The sequence below is a fragment of the Leptodactylus fuscus genome, chromosome 2 (genome assembly GCF_031893055.1).
Source record: "Leptodactylus fuscus isolate aLepFus1 chromosome 2, aLepFus1.hap2, whole genome shotgun sequence".
NCBI classification, from domain to species: Eukaryota; Metazoa; Chordata; class Amphibia; order Anura; family Leptodactylidae; genus Leptodactylus; species Leptodactylus fuscus.
The window spans coordinates 278,227,832-278,248,822 of NC_134266.1; the positions used below are offsets into that span (position 1 = coordinate 278,227,832).

The following is a 20,991-nucleotide window of genomic DNA, read 5'->3' on the forward strand; positions in this document are numbered from 1 at the left end:
AAAGTAAAATAATATTAAAAATAATACGCCAACACCTCGCCCATATCACAGGTTTAAAGCGCTGCGGGAAGAACCGAGATGAGTTCCCGTCACAGTTGTTCCCGCAGCGCTTTAGCGTGGCATTTCCGCCTTAGCCTAAGACCCCACATTGCGGAAACACATTTTGTTTTTGTTGCAGATCTTGCTACGTTTTTTTGAACCAAAACCAAGACTGGCTACAAAAGGAATGGGAAATATCTAGGAAGTTCTTCTACTTCTCCCTTCTGGGCAATCCACTTCTGGCTTTGGCTCAAAAAACCGCAACAAAATCTGCAATAAAAAAGCAGCATTTCCGTAACGTGGGGCCTCAGCCTAAAGGGGTTTTTAGTAGCACTTTTGTTCTCCCTCCTATTTTGCTTATATTTCCCCAGATAAAAAAAAAAAAACATGCAAAATTAATATTCTGGAAACATTTAGCATGGAGTGGAACGGAAGAAAAATGCAAATGTTCCATTTTTTTTAACAAGATTTTGTATATGACCTCGGTATCCGAGGGTTCAAGTGCCCACAGGCAAAGCCCTTCCCGCGACGGTGCCCATTATATACCCTGCGCGAGATGGTATCCGCCCAGCACAGATCTGTCAGAAAGTGCAACACAACACAATTCTGCAAGCCAAACTGATATGTCCAAAGAACAGACCACTGACGGATCCCGTTACTGACCACGTCCGTCATTTCAGGGTTCGGTTGCTCTCTGTTTTTCCCATGATGGACCATAAGGGCGGATAGGACAGTGCAGTGTGAATGTAGAGGGGATAGGGGATCGGTGTGGGGGCGACTGCTGGGACGCCACTGATAAGAAGAAGATGAAACAGTCTCTCTGATACAAATGAACTCCACACTGTTCACAAAGCCGCCACGGAGAGGCAATGTGTCGCTATTCGTTCTGTGCCGTAGTTCCAGGCAAGAAGTCGGATTGACAGAGGTCCATGAAACATCACGTGTCTTCTGCCAAACACCTAATAAGAGTCATGAATTAGCCCTGACACGAGAGTGCGTCGCAGTACTTATAGAGTATTGCTGTTCTCTTCTATCAGAGAGACCCCGGAATCTTCCCTGCAAGCGGAGTACTTCCATGTGGTCTCCAGCAGCCCCATAGAGGTGAATGGAATTTGTGCCCACACAAGTGCACTAGTTCTCCAGTCACAGGGAAGACTTGGGGGCTTTCTGTTCCCCCTTCTCCTAATCACTGGGGTCCCAGTGGTCAGACCCGCTGCAATCTGACCCTTACCCTGTGGATAGGGGGATGGGCATGTCTAGTGTTTTTAACAGTGAGCTGCAAAGGGACAAGGTCACACAATTAAAGCCTAATAGACTAACATTGACCACTGGTGAAGCTGGAGCCGGGCCTAGAAGAACCCTGATGTGAAGGAGAGCTGCCACATGGAGCACAGGCAGGGGCCAGGGGGAGGAGCTGCAGTGTTCTGTGAGTCATGTGACACGCTCTGCTCCAATCAGCAGCCACATGGAGCACAGGCAGGGGCCAGGGGGAGGAGCTGAAGTGTGTTGTGAGTCATGTGACAGGCTCTGCTCCAATCAGCAGTTGGCACCTTTCTCTGCTCAGACTCAGTCATTAATAGAGACAGGTTAGCTAGGGGTTACCTTTATTTAGGGGGGATGTCACTCACCAGCTCTTTGGGGCTCTGTCTGGTCGGGATCCCTGTCAGCTTGTGATATGCCGGAGATGACTTTTTCCCATAGGAATGCATTCCCTTTCCCGGGAAGTTGTACTCACCCATCACTAATACACCGGGTGGTCATTACGCGTCGCTGACCAGTGAGGTCATTAGTCAGACGGACTCCTGCTGCCATCATTACACGGCCGGGCCACTACAATCTATAACAATACTTGGTCTGTTTCTCAATTTTGCACTTTCTGTTGTATTTGCTTTTTCAATTTTTCAATTTTTTTTATTTTCTTAATTTATTTTTATGGAATAATTTTTATTTATTTTCATTTATTTTGTGTTTATTTGCACAATTATTCAGGAAATTCTATGAAAGTTGTTCTGCAGATTCCCACGGCAGCTCATTTACTATCCTGCAGTGGCGCAGAGGTGCTCCGACCCATCAGGGCCCTGACAAAGCTGATCCCATAAGGACACCCTGCCCATCCAATGTGACTTACACCTGGACTATAAATGTGAAGGGCTCGGCCTCGCTGGAGGATCACCAGGGACCGCGGAGCTCGCTGCATGTCCATAATGAGCAGGTAAGTGCAATGCAGGACCAGGGATACGGGAGAGAACCAAATCCCAGAATAGAGCGAGAGACGGGAATCACTGCGGGCACATACAGGTTAGAGGTCAGTAGCCGTGCAGGGTCTGAGGGACCTAACAGGGGCAGCACAACAGAGCAGCACATATAAACCATCCTCATGTATCACTGTGGACATATATCAGGTAGATTCTGTATATGATCGCCATGTTATTAGTATACAGATCGCTCTAGTGATGTATATATGACCTCCATTATCAGTGCTGTATACTGAGCCTTCTGTGTACAGGACACTAGTTTTACTCTTTGTAAAACTGACTGATGCCAACTGATGCCAAAGACCTCGACCAACCGATATCCCCCTGCATTTCTGCACACAGTATTGTCCCCCATAGTGGCCCCTGCACACAGTATTATGTCCCATAGTGGCCCCTGCACACAGTATTATGTCCCATAGTGGCCCCTGCACACAGTATTATGTCCCATAGTGGCCCCTGCACACAGTATTATGTCCCATAGTGGCCCCTGCACACAGTATTGTCCCCCATAGTGGCCCCTGCACACAGTATTATGTCCCATAGTGGCCCCTGCACACAGTATTATGTCCCATAGTGGCCCCTGCACACAGTATTATGTCCCATAGTGGCCCCTGCACACAGTATTATGTCCCATAGTGGCCCCTGCACACAGTATTGTCCCCCATAGTGGCCCCTGCACACAGTATTATGTCCCATAGTGGCCCCTGCACACAGTATTATGTCCCATAGTGGCCCCTGCACACAGTATTGTCCCCCATAGTGGCCCCTGCACACAGTATTATGTCCCATAGTGACCCCTGCACACAGTATTGTCCCCCATAGTGGCCCCTGCACACAGTATTATGTCCCATAGTGGCCCCTACACACAGTATTATGTCCCATAGTGGCCCCTGCACACAGTATTATGTCCCATAGTGGCCCCTGCACACAGTATTATGTCCCATAGTGGCCCCTGCACACAGTATTATGTCCCATAGTGGCCCCTGTACACAGTATTATGTCCTATAGTGGCCCCTGCACACACAGTATTATGTCCCATAGTGGCCCCTGCACACAGTATTATGTCCCATAGTGGCCCCTGCACACAGTATTATGTCCCATAGTGGCCCCTGCACACAGTATTATCCCCCATAGTGGCCCCTGCACACAGTATTATGTCCCATAGTGGCCCCTGCACACAGTATTATGTCCATTAGTGGCCCCTGCACACAGTATTATGTCCATTAGTGGCCCCTGCACACAGTATTATCCCCCATAGTGGCCCCTGCACACAGTATTATGTCCCATAGTGGCCCCTGCACACAGTATTATGTCCCATAGTGGCCCCTGCACACAGTATTATCCCCCATAGTGGCCCCTGCACACAGTATTATCCCCCATAGTGACCCCTGCACACAGTATTATGTCCCATAGTGGCCCCTGCACACAGTATTATGTCCCATAGTGGCCCCTGCACACAGTATTATGTCCCATAGTGGCCCCTGCACACAGTATTATCCCCCATAGTGGCCCCTGCACACAGTATTATGTCCCCATAGTGGCCCCTGCACACAGTATTATCCCCCCCATAGTGGCCCCTGCACACAGTATTATCCCCCATAGTGACCCCTGCACACAGTATTATCCCCCCATAGTGACCCCTGCACACAGTATTATGTCTCATAGTGGCCCCTGCACACAGTATTATCCCCCATAGTGGCCCCTGCACACAGTATTATGTCCCATAGTGGCCCCTGCACACAGTATTATGTCCCATAGTGGCCCCTGCACACAGTATTATGTCCCATAGTGGCCCCTGCATACAGTATTATGTCCCATAGTGACCCCTGCACACAGTATTATGTCCCATAGTGGCCCCTGCACACAGTATTATGTCCCATAGTGGCCCCTGCACACAGTATTATGTCCCATAGTGGCCCCTGCACACAGTATTATGTCCCATAGTGGCCCCTGCACACAGTATTATGCCCCATAGTGACCCCTGCACACAGTATTATGTCCCATAGTGGCCCCTGCACACAGTATTATCCCCCATAGTGGCCCCTGCACACAGTATTATCCCCCATAGTGGCCCCTACACACAGTATTATCCCCCATAGTGACCCCTGTACACAGTATTATGTCCCATAGTGACCCCTGCACACAGTATTATGTCCCATAGTGGCCCCTGCACACAGTATTATGTCCCATAGTGGCCCCTACACACAGTATTATACCCCATAGTGGCCCCTGCACACACTATTATGTCCCATAGTGGCCCCTGCACACAGTATTATGCCCCATAGTGGCCCCTGCACACACTATTATGTCCCATAGTGGCCCCTGCACACAGTATTATGTCCCATAGTGACCCCTGCACACAGTATTATGTCCCATAGTGGCCCCTGCACACAGTATTATGTCCCATAGTGGCCCCTGCACACAGTATTATGTCCCATAGTGGCCCCTGCACACAGTATTATGTCCCATAGTGGCCCCTGCACACAGTATTATGCCCCATAGTGGCCCCTGCACTCAGTATTATGCCCCATAGTGGCCCCTGCACACAGTATTATGTCCCATAGTGGCCCCTGCACACAGTATTATGCCCCATAGTGGCCCCTGCACTCAGTATTATGCCCCATAGTGGCCCCTGCACACAGTATTATCCCCCATAGTGGCCCCTGCACAGTATTATGTCCCATAGTGGCCCCTGCACACAGTATTATGCCCCATAGTGGCCCCTGCACACAGTTTTATGCCCCATAGTGGCCCCTGCATACAGTATTATACCCCATAGTGGCCCCTGCACACAGTATTATGCCCCATAGTGGCCCCTGCACACAGTATTATCCCCCATAGTGGCCCCTGCACACAGTATTATCCCCCATAGTGGCCCCTGCACACAGTATTATCCCCCATAGTGGCCCCTGCACACAGTATTATGCCCCATAGTGGCCCCTGCACACAGTATTATCTCCCATAGTGGCCCCTGCACACAGTATTATGCCCCATAGTGGCCCCTGCACACAGTATTATGCCCCATAGTGGCCCCTGCACACACTATTATGTCCCATAGTGGCCCCTGCACACACTATTATGTCCCATAGTAGCCCCTGCACACAGTATTATGTCCCATAGTGGCCCCAGTACACAGTATTATGTCCCATAGTGGCCCCTGCACACAGTATTATGTCCCATAGTGACCCCTGCACACAGTATTATGTCCCATAGTGGCCCCTGCACACAGTATTATGTCCCATAGTGGCCCCTGCACACAGTATTATCCCCCATAGTGGCCCCTGCACACTGTATTATGCCCCATAGTGGCCCCTGCACACACTATTATGTCCCATAGTAGCCCCTGCACACAGTATTATGTCCCATAGTGGCCCCTGCACACAGTATTATCCCGCATAGTGGCCCCTGCACACAGTATTATCCCCCATAGTGGCCCCTGCACACAGTATTATCCCCCATAGTGGTCCCTGCACACAGTATTATGTCCCATAGTGGCCCCTGCACACAGTATTATGTCCCATAGTGGCCCCTGCACACAGTATTATGTCCCATAGTGGCCCCTGCACACAGTATTATGTCCCATAGTGACCCCTGCACACAGTATTATGTCCCATAGTGGCCCCTGCACACAGTATTATGTCCCATAGTGGCCCCTGCACACAGTATTATGTCCCATAGTGACCCCTGCACACAGTATTATGTCCCATATTGGCCCCTGCACACAGTATTATGTCCCATAGTGGCCCCTGCATACAGTATTATGTCCCATAGTGGCCCCTGCACACAGTATTATGCCCCATAGTGGCCCCTGCACACACTATTATGTCCCATAGTGGCCCCTGCACACAGTATTATGTCTCATAGTGGCCCCTGCACACAGTATTATGTCCCATATTGGCCCCTGCACACAGTATTATGTCCCATAGTGGCCCCTGCACACAGTATTATGCCCCATAGTGGCCCCTGCACTCAGTATTATGCCCCATAGTGGCCCCTGCACACAGTATTATCCCCCATAGTGGCCCCTGCACAGTATTATGTCCCATAGTGGCCCCTGCACACAGTATTATGTCCCATATTGGCCCCTGCACACAGTATTATGTCCCATAGTGGCCCCTGCACACAGTATTATGTCCCATATTGGCCCCTGCACACAGTATTATGTCCCATAGTGGCCCCTGCACACAGTATTATGTCTCATAGTGGCCCCTGCACACAGTATTATGTCCCATATTGGCCCCTGCACACAGTATTATGTCCCATAGTGGCCCCTGCATACAGTTTTATGTCCCATAGTGGCCCCTGCACACAGTATTATGCCCCATAGTGGCCCCTGCACACAGTATTATGTCTCATAGTGGCCCCTGCACACAGTATTATGTCTCATAGTGGCCCCTGCACACAGTATTATGTCCCATATTGGCCCCTGCACACAGTATTATGTCCCATAGTGGCCCCTGCATACAGTTTTATGTCCCATAGTGGCCCCTGCACACAGTATTATGCCCCATAGTGGCCCCTGCACACACTATTATGTCCCATAGTGGCCCCTGCACACAGTATTATGTCTCATAGTGGCCCCTGCACACAGTATTATGTCCCATAGTGGCCCCTGCACACAGTATTATCCCCCATAGTGGCCGCTGCACACAGTATTATCCCCCATAGTGGCCCCTGCACACAGTATTATGTCCCATAGTGGCCCCTGCACACTGTATTATGTCCCATAGTGGCCCCTGCACACTGTATTATGTCCCATAGTGGACACCCATGAACAATTATTATACTCTGGGGTCTCTTCAGACCCAGAGTATAATAATCGGAGACCTGGGGGGAGACATAATATTGTGTGCAGGGACCACTATGGGGGATAATACTGTGTGCAGGGGCCACTATGGGACATAATACTGTGTGCAGGGGCCACTATGGGACATAATACTGTGTGCAGGGGCCACTATGGGACATAATACTGTGTGCAGGGGCCACTATGGGACATAATACTGTGTGCAGGGGCCACTATGGGACATAATACTGTGTGCAGGGGCCACTATGGGGTGTAATACTGTGTGCAGGGGCCACTATGGGACATGCCATGCCTGCCATGTTTGGTTGCCTGTCCTTCTGCCTTCCATGTTTGGTTGCCTGTCCTTCTGCCTGCCATGTTTGGTTGCCTGTCCTTCTGCCTGCCATGTTTGGTTGCCTGTCCTTCTGTCTGCCATGTTTGGTTGCCTTTCCTTCTGCCTTCCATGTTTGGTTGTCTGTCCTTCTGTCTGCCATGTGTGGTTGCCTGGTCGTCTGTCTGCCATGTGTGGTTGCCTGTCCTTCTGTCTGCCACGTGTGTGGTTGCCTGTCCTTCTGTCTGCCATGTTTTGTTGCCTGTTCTTCTGTCTGCCATGTTTGGATGCCTGTCCTTCTGTCTGCCTTGTGTGGTTGCCTGTCCTTCTGTCTGCCTTGTTTGGTTGCCTGTCCTTCTGTCTGCCATATTTAGTTGTCTGTCTTTCTGTCTGCCATATTTAGTTGCCTGTCCTTCTGTCTGCCATGTTTGGTTGCCTGTCCTTCTGTCTGCCATATTTAGTTCTCTGTCCTTCTGTCTGCCATGTTTGGTTGCCTGTCCATCTGTCTGCCATGTTTGGATATATATTCTTCTGTCCTATATCACAGATTCATGTCCTTCTGTCTGCCATATTTGGTTGCCTGTCCTTCTGTCTGCCACGTGTGGTTGCATGTCCTTTTGTCTGCCATGTTTGGAAGCATGCTGCTCTGCTACATATATATTCCTGTGTGCGCACGTCCATCTGCTACACGTGTTGATACTTGGTCTTCTGTGTACGTTTTGCCTCTGGTCCTTCTGTCATGTAACTGTTGTAGCTACTTGTCTTGGCCTCTTGGTTGTCTAGTTTTAATTGCAGGAAATTGGGTTCATTAGGAATTTTAGAAATTTTAAAGTTTATCCAAAATAGAAACTTTTGGGTTTTGCTGGTCACAAATTAACATACTATTATATGTAATAATCACAGCCCAAAGAAGGACTGAATAATTAGTGGTGACCTGAGGCTACTGACATCATAGTGGAGGTCAGAAGACATTGAGGACTGGATACCAGGAAAGGTGAGTATAAATGCTTTTTTTATTTTTCCGCATGTTCCCTGGCCTGCAATAATCCTATTGTTAGGACTGTGCAGCAGGTGCGGCCAAGGGATCAGGGTTGCAGCCTGTTCCGCTGTTACTGCTCAGTCCAGCATGGCTGGGGTTAACGCCCTTGCAGCCGATGGACGTGTTCGATTTCCTGACTGACGGTGGTGCTAATCTATGAGCACCTGCGTGGGCACCTGGGCTTGCTGTTTAGACCGGCCTTCCCTCTATTTTAGGAGGCAGGTCTAAAATGCCTTAATTAGCCTTAATTCAGATTTGTACATGTCAGTGCAAACATTAGTTTGGCAGTAAGCTGCCTTAGCTAGGTAGGTCCTTAGATAGAATTGTTCCCTAGATAGAATTGTTCCTTAGTAAAGTGATCAGAGAACTCCTACCTTAGCTACTCTGCTACCTGTGGTGCTTCTACAGCAGGTGGCTGTGGTGGATGCAGCCCAGGGGGTTACTGGGAGCACACGGTCATAGTTTTTTATGTAAATTTGACAGTAAAGTAACTGTTAGACACGGTTTCCATTAAGCGGCTGCTTTGTTCTGCAGTGGCCTGATCCCTTTGTAGTAACAGAGAGCACCCAGTTTGTAATATAGCCCGGCAGTGAGGCTAACTGTCGTGCCTTGTTCACACTGGTTTGCCCTGCGGTTCAGAGTCCAGTTGGGCTCTGCAGGCCTTTGTTTATTTTAGTTTTGTTTTAAGATAGCCTGCTGACCATAACACCTATCCTATAAACTTGTGGGAGAACCTACGAGGTTCGCCCCCCAGTAATCAGAAGCAGATTACAGTATTTCTTTCTACACAATGACCTGATGCCTTACCTCACAATAATCTCTTCCTTCTGCCGCTTCCTCAGGTGACCCATCCAAGGACTGTATGATGGTGTCGATCAATGTCTCCAGCTTCTTCACAAGTGTCTTCATCCTGGAGGGGATCCCAGGACTTGAGTCTTCTCATGTGTGGCTATCGATCCCTCTGTTTATCATGTACATCTTAGCTTTATGCGGGAACCCCCTGATGCTTCTCCTCATTATGATGGAACCCCGACTCCACAATCCCATGTATTATTTCCTCTGTACTTTGTTCTTCACAGATATAATATTGTCACAATGTATAGTTCCCAAGATGTTCTGCATGTTCTGGTTCAATCAGAAGGAGATCACCTTCTTCTCTTGCTTCCTCCAGATGTTCTTTGTCCATTGCATTTCCTCGATAGAGTCTGGAATCCTCATGGCTATGGCCTTTGATAGATACATGGCCATCTGTAATCCTCTTCATTATGTTAGTGCTCTTACCAACACCTTAATAGTGAAAATCGTAACAGGACTGGTAATAAGGAGTACCGTCTTAGTGATCCCATTGCCTTGGATGACCAGTAGACTCCCATTCTGCCAGAGCCATCTCATCCCCCACTCCTACTGTGACCACATGGCGGTGGCAAACTTGGCCTGTACCGACATCACTGTTGATGGTGTCTATGGTTTGACCGTGGTTTCCATCATCATTACGTTTGATCTCTGTTGCATTGCCATCTCCTATGTTTTAATAGTAAGGGCAATTTTAAGACTTTCCACCAAGAAAGCCATGAGGAAAGCCTTTGGGACGTGTTCATCTCACATTTGTATCATCCTCCTGCTTTACACTTTGGGACTCTTTTCCTTTGTGACCTATAGAATTGGGCGTATTTCTCCATATATCCATGTGATCATGGCCAACCTCTACCTGATCATCCCACCAACGCTCAATCCCATCATCTATGGTGTGAGGACCAAGGAGATCCGCACCGCCGCTCTACATTTTTTTCACCTATAGTCCACATTAGTATCTTATACAATACAGTATATATGGCAGGTTGGGACCGATCTTGGAATATTATTTAACAATTCACTGACGGGGAGAATTACTGGATTCAATCTATATCACATAGGGAGTAACTATTAATATATAACTTTTATTATGTAACTATAAAAACACGTAATAAAGATATAATGTCCCAAATGATAATTAGGAGGTGATTATTTTGGCTCATATAGTTAAATGTGTCCCTGCTTAGATACAAACAGAGGGCAGCAAACAGAGGCAGTGTTTTCCTATTTACATCTTGGGAAACAGATTTTCATAGTTTTTCCATAATCCCTCCAGTGGAGCTAAAAAGGCTTTTTGTAAGATTCCATACACCTGAGACGGTGATCTCTCCTTAGAGAGTGATATTGTCCCCAGAACCTAGTCTACAAGTCTCTCATCTCTTCCAAATCAATTTTCCCTACGCTGTGCTGAAGAGATCCAACCAGATTGAAACAGCACTGTCCACAGCTTCGATAGATACATCATGGGAAACATACACTCACCGGCCACTTTATTAGGTACACCTGTCCAACTGTTCGTTAACACTTAATTTCTAATCAGCCAATCACATGGCGGCAACTCAGTGCATTTCGGCATGTAGACATGGTCAAGACAATCTCCTGCAGTTCAAACCGAGCATCAGTATGGGGGGGAAGAAAGGTGATTTGAGTGCCTTTGAACGTGGCATGGTTGTTGGTGCCAGAAGGGCTGGTCTGAGGATTTCAGAAACTGCTGATCTACTGGGATTTTCACGCACAACCATCTCTAGGGTTTACAGAGAATGGTCCGAAAAAGAAAAATCATCCAGTGAGCGGCAGTTCTGTGGGCGGAAATGCGTTGTTGATGCCAGAGGTCAGAGGAGAATGGCCAGACTGGTTCGAGCTGATAGAAAGGCAACAGTGACTCAAATAGCCACCCGTTACAACCAAGGTAGCCAGAAGAGCATCTCTGAACGCCGCACAGTACGTCCAACTTTGAGGCTACAGATGGGCTACAGCAGCAGAAGACCACACCGGGTGCCACTCCTTTCAGCTAAGAACAGGAAACTGAGGCTACAATTTGCACAAGCTCATGGAAATTGGACAATTGAAGATTGGAAAAACGTTGCCTGGTCTGATGAGTCTCGATTTCTGCTGCGACATTCGGATGGTAGGGTCAGAATTTGGCGTCAACAACATGAAAGCATGGATCCATCCTGCCTTGTATCGGTAACGGTTCAGGCTGGCGGTGGTGGTGTCATGGTGTGGGGAATATTTTCTTGGCACTCTTTGGGCCCCTTGGTACCAATTGAGCATCGTTGCAACGCAAAAGCCTACCTGAGTATTGTTGCTGACCATGTCCATCCCTTTATGACCACAATGTACCCAACATCTGATGGCTACTTTCAGCAGGATAATGCAATGCCATGTCATAAAGCTGGAATCATCTCAGACTGGTTTCTTGAACATGACAATGAGTTCACTGTACTCCAATGGCCTCCACAGTCACCAGATCTCAATCCAATAGAGGAGCATCTTTGGGATGTGGTGGAACGGGAGATTCGCATCATGGATGTGCAGCCGACAAATCTGCGACTGCAACTGTGTGATGCCGCCATCATGTCAATATGGAGCAAAATCTCTGAGGAATGCTTCCAGCACCTTGTTGTATCTATGCCACCAAGAATTGAGGCAGTTCTGAAGGCAAAAGGGGGTCCAACCCGTTACTAGCATGGTGGACCTAATAAAGTGGCCGGTGAGTGTATTTGCATAGTTTTCCCATAATCCCCCCAGTGGAGCTAAAAAGGCTTTTTTTTTTAAAGACTCCATATGCCTGAGAAAGTGATCTCTCCTTAGGGAGTGATATTGTCCCCAGACCCTGGTCTAGAAGTCTCTCATCTCTTTCAAATCACTTTTCCCTATGCTGTGCTGAAGAGATCCAACCAGATTGAAACAGCGCTGTCCACAGCTTTGATATTGAATTGGCGAAAACCCACATCATGCAACAAAGGCTTGTTGAAAAAGTCAGCATGATGTTCAAGAGAGCTACCCATAGAGGGCAGCAAACAGAGGCAGTGTTTTCCTATTTACATCTTGGGAAACAGATTTGAATATTTTTCCCATAATCCCCCAGTGGAGCTAAAAAGGCTTCTTTTTTAAAAAGACTCCATATGCCTGATAAGGTGATCTCTCCTTCGATAATTGTATTTTCCCCAGAGCATAGATACAAGCAGCTGAGAGACGGCAGGCTGCACCCCCAAGCTCAAGAAAGCCCCTCAATGCGTTTCACTTGTATTAGTAAAGTTCATCATGAGGGAGATGTCTCAGAGGAGCCCAGAAGAAATTGTTGTGGTAAAACCACATTTCTCCAGATGGTAGGGCGCGGTACTCCAATGCATTACCACCAAGAGCGGCGTCTGTGCAGGCTATATGTGCGATATCTTCAATCACCCAAGAACCGCCCACTGATGCGGCTTGTCCGATTGGTCACGCTCTTCTGGAGTGTCATAGGGCATCGTGGGGCGGTATGATCTTCTCTACAAGACCTATGGACACTGAATCACCAATGAAAGGCTAGAAAAAGCTTCAGTGAAAGTAATAAATGGCGAGAGGGGGAGGGGCACTAATATCCCCAATGGCCAAACCTGGAGATAAACCATCAATGGGTAAGTATGGATTATACATATATCGCAGTAAATCAGCCAGCGCTGGCAACACAGAATATCCCCGTACTGGAACCATTACTGACCTTCTAGAGCCTCATACTGGAACCATTACTGACAAACCAGAGCACCGTACTGGAACCATTACTGACAGACCAGAGCCTCATACTGGAACCACTACTGACCATCTGGAGCCTCGTACTGGAACCATTACTGACAGACTGGAGTCTTGTACTGGATCCGTTACTGACAGACCGGAGCCTCGTACTGGATCCGTTACTGACCTTCTAGAGCCTCATACTGGAACCACTACTGACCATCTGGAGCCTCGTACTGGAACCGTTACTGACAGACTGGAGTCTTGTACTGGATCCGTTACTGACAGACTGGAGCCTCGTACTGGATCCGTTACTGACAGACTGGAGTCTCGTACTAGATCCATTACTGACAGACTGGAGCCTTGTACTGGAACCATCACTGACAGACCGGAGCCTCATACTGGAACCATTACTGACAGACTGGAGTCTTGTACTGGAACCACTACTGACAGACCGGAGCCTCGTACTGGATCCGTTACTGACAGACTGTGGTCTTGTACTGGATCCGTTACTGACAGCCCGGTGCCTCGTACTGGAACCGTTACTGACAGACTGGAGTCTTGTACTGGAACCGTTACTGACAGACTGGAGCCTCGTACTGGATCCGTTACTGACCGTCTGGAGCCTTGAACTGGAACCGTTACTGACAGACTGGAGTCTCGTACTAGATCCATTACTGACAGACTGGAGCCTTGTACTGGAACCATCACTGACAGACCGGAGCCTCATACTGGAACCATTACTGACAGACTGGAGTCTTGTACTGGAACCACTACTGACAGACCGGAGCCTCGTACTGGATCCGTTACTGACAGACTGTAGTCTTGTACTGGATCCGTTACTGACAGACCGGAGCCTCGTACTGGAACCGTTACTGACAGACTGGAGTCTTGTACTGGATCCGTTACTGACAGACTGGAGCCTCGTACTGGATCCGTTACTGACCGTCTGGAGCCTTGTACTGGAACCGTTACTAAAAGACTGGAGCCTTGTACTGGAACCATCACTGACAGACCGGAGCCCCATACTGGAACCATCACTGACAGACCGGAGTCTCGTACTAGATCCATTACTGACAGACTGGAGCCTTGTACTGGAACCATCACTGACAGACCGGAGCCTCATACTGGAACCATCACTGACAGACCGGAGTCTCGTACTAGATCCATTACTGACAGACTGGAGTCTTGTACTGGAACCACTACTGACAGACCGGAGCCTCGTACTGGATCCGTTACTGACAGACTGTAGTCTTGTACTGGATCCGTTACTGACAGACCGGAGCCTCGTACTGTAACCGTCACTGACAGACTGGAGCCTTATACTGGAACCGTTACTGACAGACTGGAGTCTTGTACTGGAACCGTTACTGACAGACTGGAGTCTTGTACTGGATCCGTTACTGACAGACTGGAGCCTCGTACTGGATCCGTTACTGACCGTCTGGAGCCTTGTACTGGAACCATCACTGACAGACCGGAGCCTCATACTGGAACCATTACTGACAGACTGGAGTCTTGTACTGGAACCACTACTGACAGACCGGAGCCTCGTACTGGATCCGTTACTGACAGACTGTAGTCTTGTACTGGATCCGTTACTGACAGACCGGAGCCTCGTACTGGAACCGTTACTGACAGACTGGAGTCTTGTACTGGATCCGTTACTGACAGACTGGAGCCTCGTACTGGATCCGTTACTGACCGTCTGGAGCCTTGTACTGGAACCGTTACTAAAAGACTGGAGCCTTGTACTGGAACCATCACTGACAGACCGGAGCCCCATACTGGAACCATCACTGACAGACCGGAGTCTCGTACTAGATCCATTACTGACAGACTGGAGCCTTGTACTGGAACCATCACTGACAGACCGGAGCCTCATACTGGAACCATCACTGACAGACCGGAGTCTCGTACTAGATCCATTACTGACAGACTGGAGTCTTGTACTGGAACCACTACTGACAGACCGGAGCCTCGTACTGGATCCGTTACTGACAGACTGTAGTCTTGTACTGGATCCGTTACTGACAGACCGGAGCCTCGTACTGTAACCGTCACTGACAGACTGGAGCCTTATACTGGAACCGTTACTGACAGACTGGAGTCTTGTACTGGAACCGTTACTGACAGACTGGAGTCTTGTACTGGATCCGTTACTGACAGACTGGAGCCTCGTACTGGATCCGTTACTGACCGTCTGGAGCCTTGTACTGGAACCATCACTGACAGACCGGAGCCTCATACTGGAACCATTACTGACAGACTGGAGTCTTGTACTGGAACCACTACTGACAGACCGGAGCCTCGTACTGGATCCGTTACTGACAGACTGTAGTCTTGTACTGGATCCGTTACTGACAGACCGGAGCCTCGTACTGGAACCGTTACTGACAGACTGGAGTCTTGTACTGGATCCGTTACTGACAGACTGGAGCCTCGTACTGGATCCGTTACTGACCGTCTGGAGCCTTGTACTGGAACCGTTACTGAAAGACTGGAGCCTTGTACTGGAACCATCACTGACAGACCGGAGCCCCATACTGGAACCATCACTGACAGACCGGAGTCTCGTACTAGATCCATTACTGACAGACTGGAGCCTTGTACTGGAACCATCACTGACAGACCGGAGCCTCATACTGGAACCGTCACTGACAGACTGGAGTCTTGTACTGGAACCATTACTGACAGACCGGAGCCTCGTACTGGAACCGTTACTGACAGACCGGAGCCTCATACTGGAACCACTACTGACAGACCGGAGCCTCGTACTGGAACCATTACTGACAGACCGGAGCCTCATACTGGAACCATTACTGACAGACCGGAGCCTCGTACTGGAACCGTCACTGACAGACTGGAGCCTTATACTGTAGAACTGTGGCACCCCAGAGCTGTCTGTGTCTGGGCTGAGGTCATCTCTATGGTATTACACTATGTAATCTGTGTGACATAGTTGGGAATCCTGAGTCTCAGCACACAGCGCCCCCTAGTGAGTCTGACACATACATTACACCTCCTGTAGGATTGTATAGTAACTCAATGTCCAATGGGAGGACATCGCCTGGTAAAGGGGAGGAGTCCGCTGATCACTGGTTCCCATGGTAACACCCCAGGCGGGAAGTGGTGTGTGTGAGGTGAATGTGAGGAGATTGTGTGTGAAGTGGAGTCCTGTGAGGTAACAGAAAGCTCAGTGCAGGGATCTGAAGTCCTAGACAGACCAGGAAGGTTGGAGAGCCGACATAGTCCAACTATTCAGAAGATCCTGCCCCCTGTCTGCCCAGCCATCGCCCTGAAGGAGGTCCGGCGTCACCATCTTGTCAGTATCATCCTGTGGAGAGAACACTCTGGAACACGAGCTCCATAACAAGTATCACAGGATCCAGGGGCCAAGGCCAGACCTGTGGAACATCCCCCCACCCTTATTATTGCCCCCCGAAACTCTGAGCTATCAGGACCCCATAATGTGAGGGGGATATTGTGTACTATTATGGTGGGGGGCGTACTCCTATGGGCCAAATAGGACCCAGACGCACCTCAGGGCTGTAAAACTGACATGTATAAGGCCAGGAACATCTGTCATCAAATCCACCCCGTACCCCAGGACTCTGCTGTGTCACCAGGCGTACCCCGTTATTGTGGACTGAAGCATCTGCGCCTCCGCACCCATGGAAGAGTTTTAAGTAAAAGGTCATCTGTGTTTCAACGTTACAACAGTTTCTGTGTCTGACTCCAATAACATCAGGGCGCCCCGAACACCCCCAGTCAGCACCATATAGGGGACATGCCCAGAGGAACAATTACATCCAACATAAGTGCAGCCCCCTCATCACCGGGACCAGTGGTGGTAACATGGGACAACACAATCTGTGTCCTCATGCCCAGAGACCGCAACAAGTCTGTGCTGTCTGCACCCCACAATCCCAACTGCAGTGTTACTGTAATGTCCCGGTACTGCTCGTCCCATTCCCTTTAATAGTCCTTGCAGACCGAGATGGTATGGACATTTGCATATAAGGTAAAGAGTTTCCTACCCCTTCATTCTATTTTACCAGAGCCAGCACACAGGAGGTCTATTAATGTGCCATCTTGTGGATGTTTTTGTGAACTACACCTGCCTATACTTGCCATTGTAATTTGAGTTGTCAGTGTAAAGGAATGTCCAGTATGATCAGGTGACCTTCAGGACCAATCAAGCTCCCTTGACTGGCCTGGAGGAGGAGGAGTTACAGCCCCCTCTAGGGGGGTTGGGGACCTTTTGTCTGGGTCTTTGGGTGGAGCGATCAAACATGGGAAGCTGAAAATGGCAGACAACTCTCAGAGCACTCCAAACAGAGATGGCTTTTCCCCTGTACTCAAGAGACACTCAGAGAGTGTTTTCCTCTGAAGCTCCAAGCCTACAAGCACTAAAGTTGATGGACCTGGTTATCCATACATCTGGGACCTTACACATATCTCTCTATTCAAGTAAGTCTTTGGGACAAATCTATATTTAAGAAGCCCATAGCTAGTCTGGCAGAATTTGAGGGTCTCCTGCTGCTGATAATTATAAGTATATACAAGTTTAACTACCCAAGCAACTATTAATTAAACTATCCAAAGCATTCCTGCTCCAAACTCCATCACCTGCTCAATTGGACACTACCTACAAAGATCGCTGTATTGTATGTGAAGAATGACTCCATATGTACATTTGTATCACCTTGTCCTGCTAGTAAAAGAGCAACGGCTACCCCCGAGACCTGGTTGTCTGTTGTCATTGTCAGATATCACGTGGGGGTGGGTAGTCGGGAACATCAAAAAGGAGATTTTGTGCACAATTGGAACCCAGGGACCCTCTGAAATCCGGCCACATCTGATATATTACCCCTGATACCAGCCCTGGCCCTCCTGAGTGTTACATCATCTTCCATCTGGTCACTGCAGAACCATTTCTGACAGACTGGAGCCCCATACTGGAACCATCACTGACAGACCGGAGCCCCGTACTGGAACCGTCACTGACAGACCGGAGCCCCGTACTGGAACCGTCACTGACAGACTGGAGCCCCATACTGGAACCGTCACTGACAGACCAGAGTCTCGTACTGGATCCATTACTGACAGACCGGAGCACCGTACTGGAACCGTCACTGACAGACCGGAGCCTCGTACTGTAACCGTCACTGACAGACTGGAGCCTCGTACTGGAACCGTCACTGACAGACTGGAGCCTCGTACTGGAACCGTCACTGACAGACTGGAGCCCCGTACTGGAACCATCATTGACGGCCTGGAGCCCCATACTGGAACTGTCACTGACAGACCGGAGCCTCGTACTGGAACCATCACTGACAGACCGGAGCCCCGTACTGGATCCATTACTGACAGACCGGAGCCCCGTACTGGATCCATTACTGACAGACTGGAGCCCCGTACTGGAACCGTTACTGACAGACCGGAGCCCCGTACTGTATCCATTACTGACAGACTGGAGCCCCATACTGGAACCATTACTGACAAACCGGAGCCCCATACTGGAACCATCTCTGACAGACTGGAGCCTTTTTCTGGATCCATTACTGACAGACCGGAGCCTCGTACTGGAACCATTACTGACAGACCGGAGCCTCGTACTGGAACCGTTACTGACAAAATAGAGCCCCATACTGGATCCATTACTGACAGACTGGAGCCCTGTACTGGATCCATTACTGAAAGATTGGAGCTTCATACTGGTACCGTTACTGACAGACTGGAGCCTTATACTGGTACCCTTACTGACAGACCGGAGCATCGTACTGGAACCATCACTGACAGACCGGAGCCCCGCACTGGATCCATTACTGACAGACCGGAGCCCCGTACTGGATCCATTACTGACAGACCGGAGCCCCATACTGGATCCATTACTGACAGACTGCAGCCCCGTACTGGATCCATTACTGACAGACTGGAGCCCCATACTGGAACCATCACTGACAGACTGGAGCCTTTTTCTGGATCCATTACTGACAGACTGGAGCCTCGTACTGGAACCATTACTAACAGACCGGAGCCCCGTACTGGAAGCAATTACTGACAGACCGGAGCCTCGTACTGGAACCGTTACTGACAGACTAGAGCCCCATACTGGATCCATTACTGACAGACTGGAGCCCTGTACTGGATCGATTACTGACAGATCGGAGCTTCATACTGGTACCGTTACTGACAGACTGGAGCCTCGTACTGGAACCCTTACTGACAGACCGAAGCCTCGTACTGGAACCATCACTGACAGACTGGAGCCTTGTTCTGGATCCATTACTGACAGACCAGAGCCTCGTACTGGAACCGTTACTGACATACCGGAGCCTCGTACTGGAACCCTTACTGACAGACCGGAGCCTCGTACTGGAACCATCACTGACAGACCGGAGCCTCGTACTGGAACCCTTACTCACAGACTGGAGCCTCGTACTGGAACCCTTACTGACAGACCGGAGCCTCATACTGGTACAAATTGGCTAAGAAACTATAGAGAAAATTCCACTCCTCTTTATACAAAATCACAGAGGGTATAGACCATCTATGGGGGTAGGGAGCATAAGATATAGATGGAGATCTTTTACACCAATGAGAATGTGGCAGCCTCATCTCTAGTACCTCAACATAGAATTTTGACTACCTTATACCCCGGGGGCAATCTTCTGATGAAGTTTAGGTGCTAATGTTGTGTCCTTCAAAATATATATGAGGGGATAGACGTATAGAGCAAGGTCAGTGCCCGGTATTGTTGGGACATTGGTTACTTTTCCCAGGGAGTTGTACTCACCCATGACTGCAGCAAGTTATGCCATTAGGGCTACTGACTAATACACTGGGTGGTCATTACACGTTGCTGACCAGTGAGGTCATGAGTCAGACGTCCTCCTGCTGCCATCATTACGCGGCCGGGCCACTACAATACAATACAATCTATAATAATACAATACAATACAATACAATACAATCTATAATAATACAATACAATACAATCTATAACAACACTTGGTCTGTTTGTCAGTTTTGCATTGATGACACTTTCTGTTGTATTTGATTTTTAAATTTTTTTATTTTCTTAATTTTATTTTTATGGAATAATTTTTAGTTATTTTCATTTATTTTTTGTTTATTTGTACAATTATTCAGGAAATTCTATAAAAGTGTCCAATACTTCACCTAATTCTATATTACTAACAAGTTGTTCTGCAGATTCCCACGGCAGCTCATTTACTATCCTGCAGTGGCGCAGAGGTGCTCCGACCCATCAGGGCCCTGGTAAAGCTGATCCCACGAGGACACCCTGCCCATCCAATGTGAATTACACCTGGACTATAAATGTGAAGGGCTCGGCCTCGCTGGAGGATCACCAGGGACCGTGGAGCTCACTGCATGTCCATAATGAGCAGGTAAGTGCAATGCAGGACCAGGGATACGGGAGAGAACCAAATCCCAGAATAGAGCGAGAGACGGGAATCACTGCGGGCACACACAGGTTAGAGGTCAGTAGCCGTGCAGGGTCTGACGGACCTAACAGGGGCAGCACAACAGAGCAGCACATATAAACCATCCTCATGTATCACTGTGGACATATATCAGGTAGATTCTGTATATGATCTCCATGTTATTAGTATACAGATCCCTCTAGTGATGTATATATGACCTCCATTATCAGTGCTGTATACTGAGCCTTCTGTGTACAGGACACTAGTTTGACTCTCTGTATATAGAGTTCAGTGATGTATATATGACCTCTATTATCAGTGCTGTATACTGAGCCTTCTGTGTACAGGACATTAGTTTTACTCTCTGTATATAGAGTTTAGTGATGTATATATGACCTTCATTATCAGCGCTGTATACTGATCCCTCTCTTTACAGGTCACTGGTTCCTCTTTGTATATAGAGTCTAGTGATCTGTGTACGACCTCTTTGTTATCAGTGCTGTATACAGATCTTTCAGTGT

General features: G+C 48.7%; 1 protein-coding gene across 1 annotated transcript; it reads left to right on the top strand.

Moving 5' to 3' along the window:
- Window positions 1–9,309: 9,309 nt before the first annotated feature.
- Window positions 9,310–10,245, top strand: LOC142194223 (olfactory receptor 52N2-like). Its single transcript, XM_075263240.1, has one exon. It carries the CDS (start codon window positions 9,310–9,312, stop codon window positions 10,243–10,245), a length of 936 nt encoding a protein of 311 aa, XP_075119341.1.
- Window positions 10,246–20,991: the final 10,746 nt, after the last annotated feature.

Bases quoted from the DNA above. Each gene is read 5' to 3' on its own strand.
- LOC142194223 (XM_075263240.1), top strand. From the start codon at position 9,310: ATGATGGTGTCGATCAATGTCTCCAGCTTCTTCACAAGTGTCTTCATC.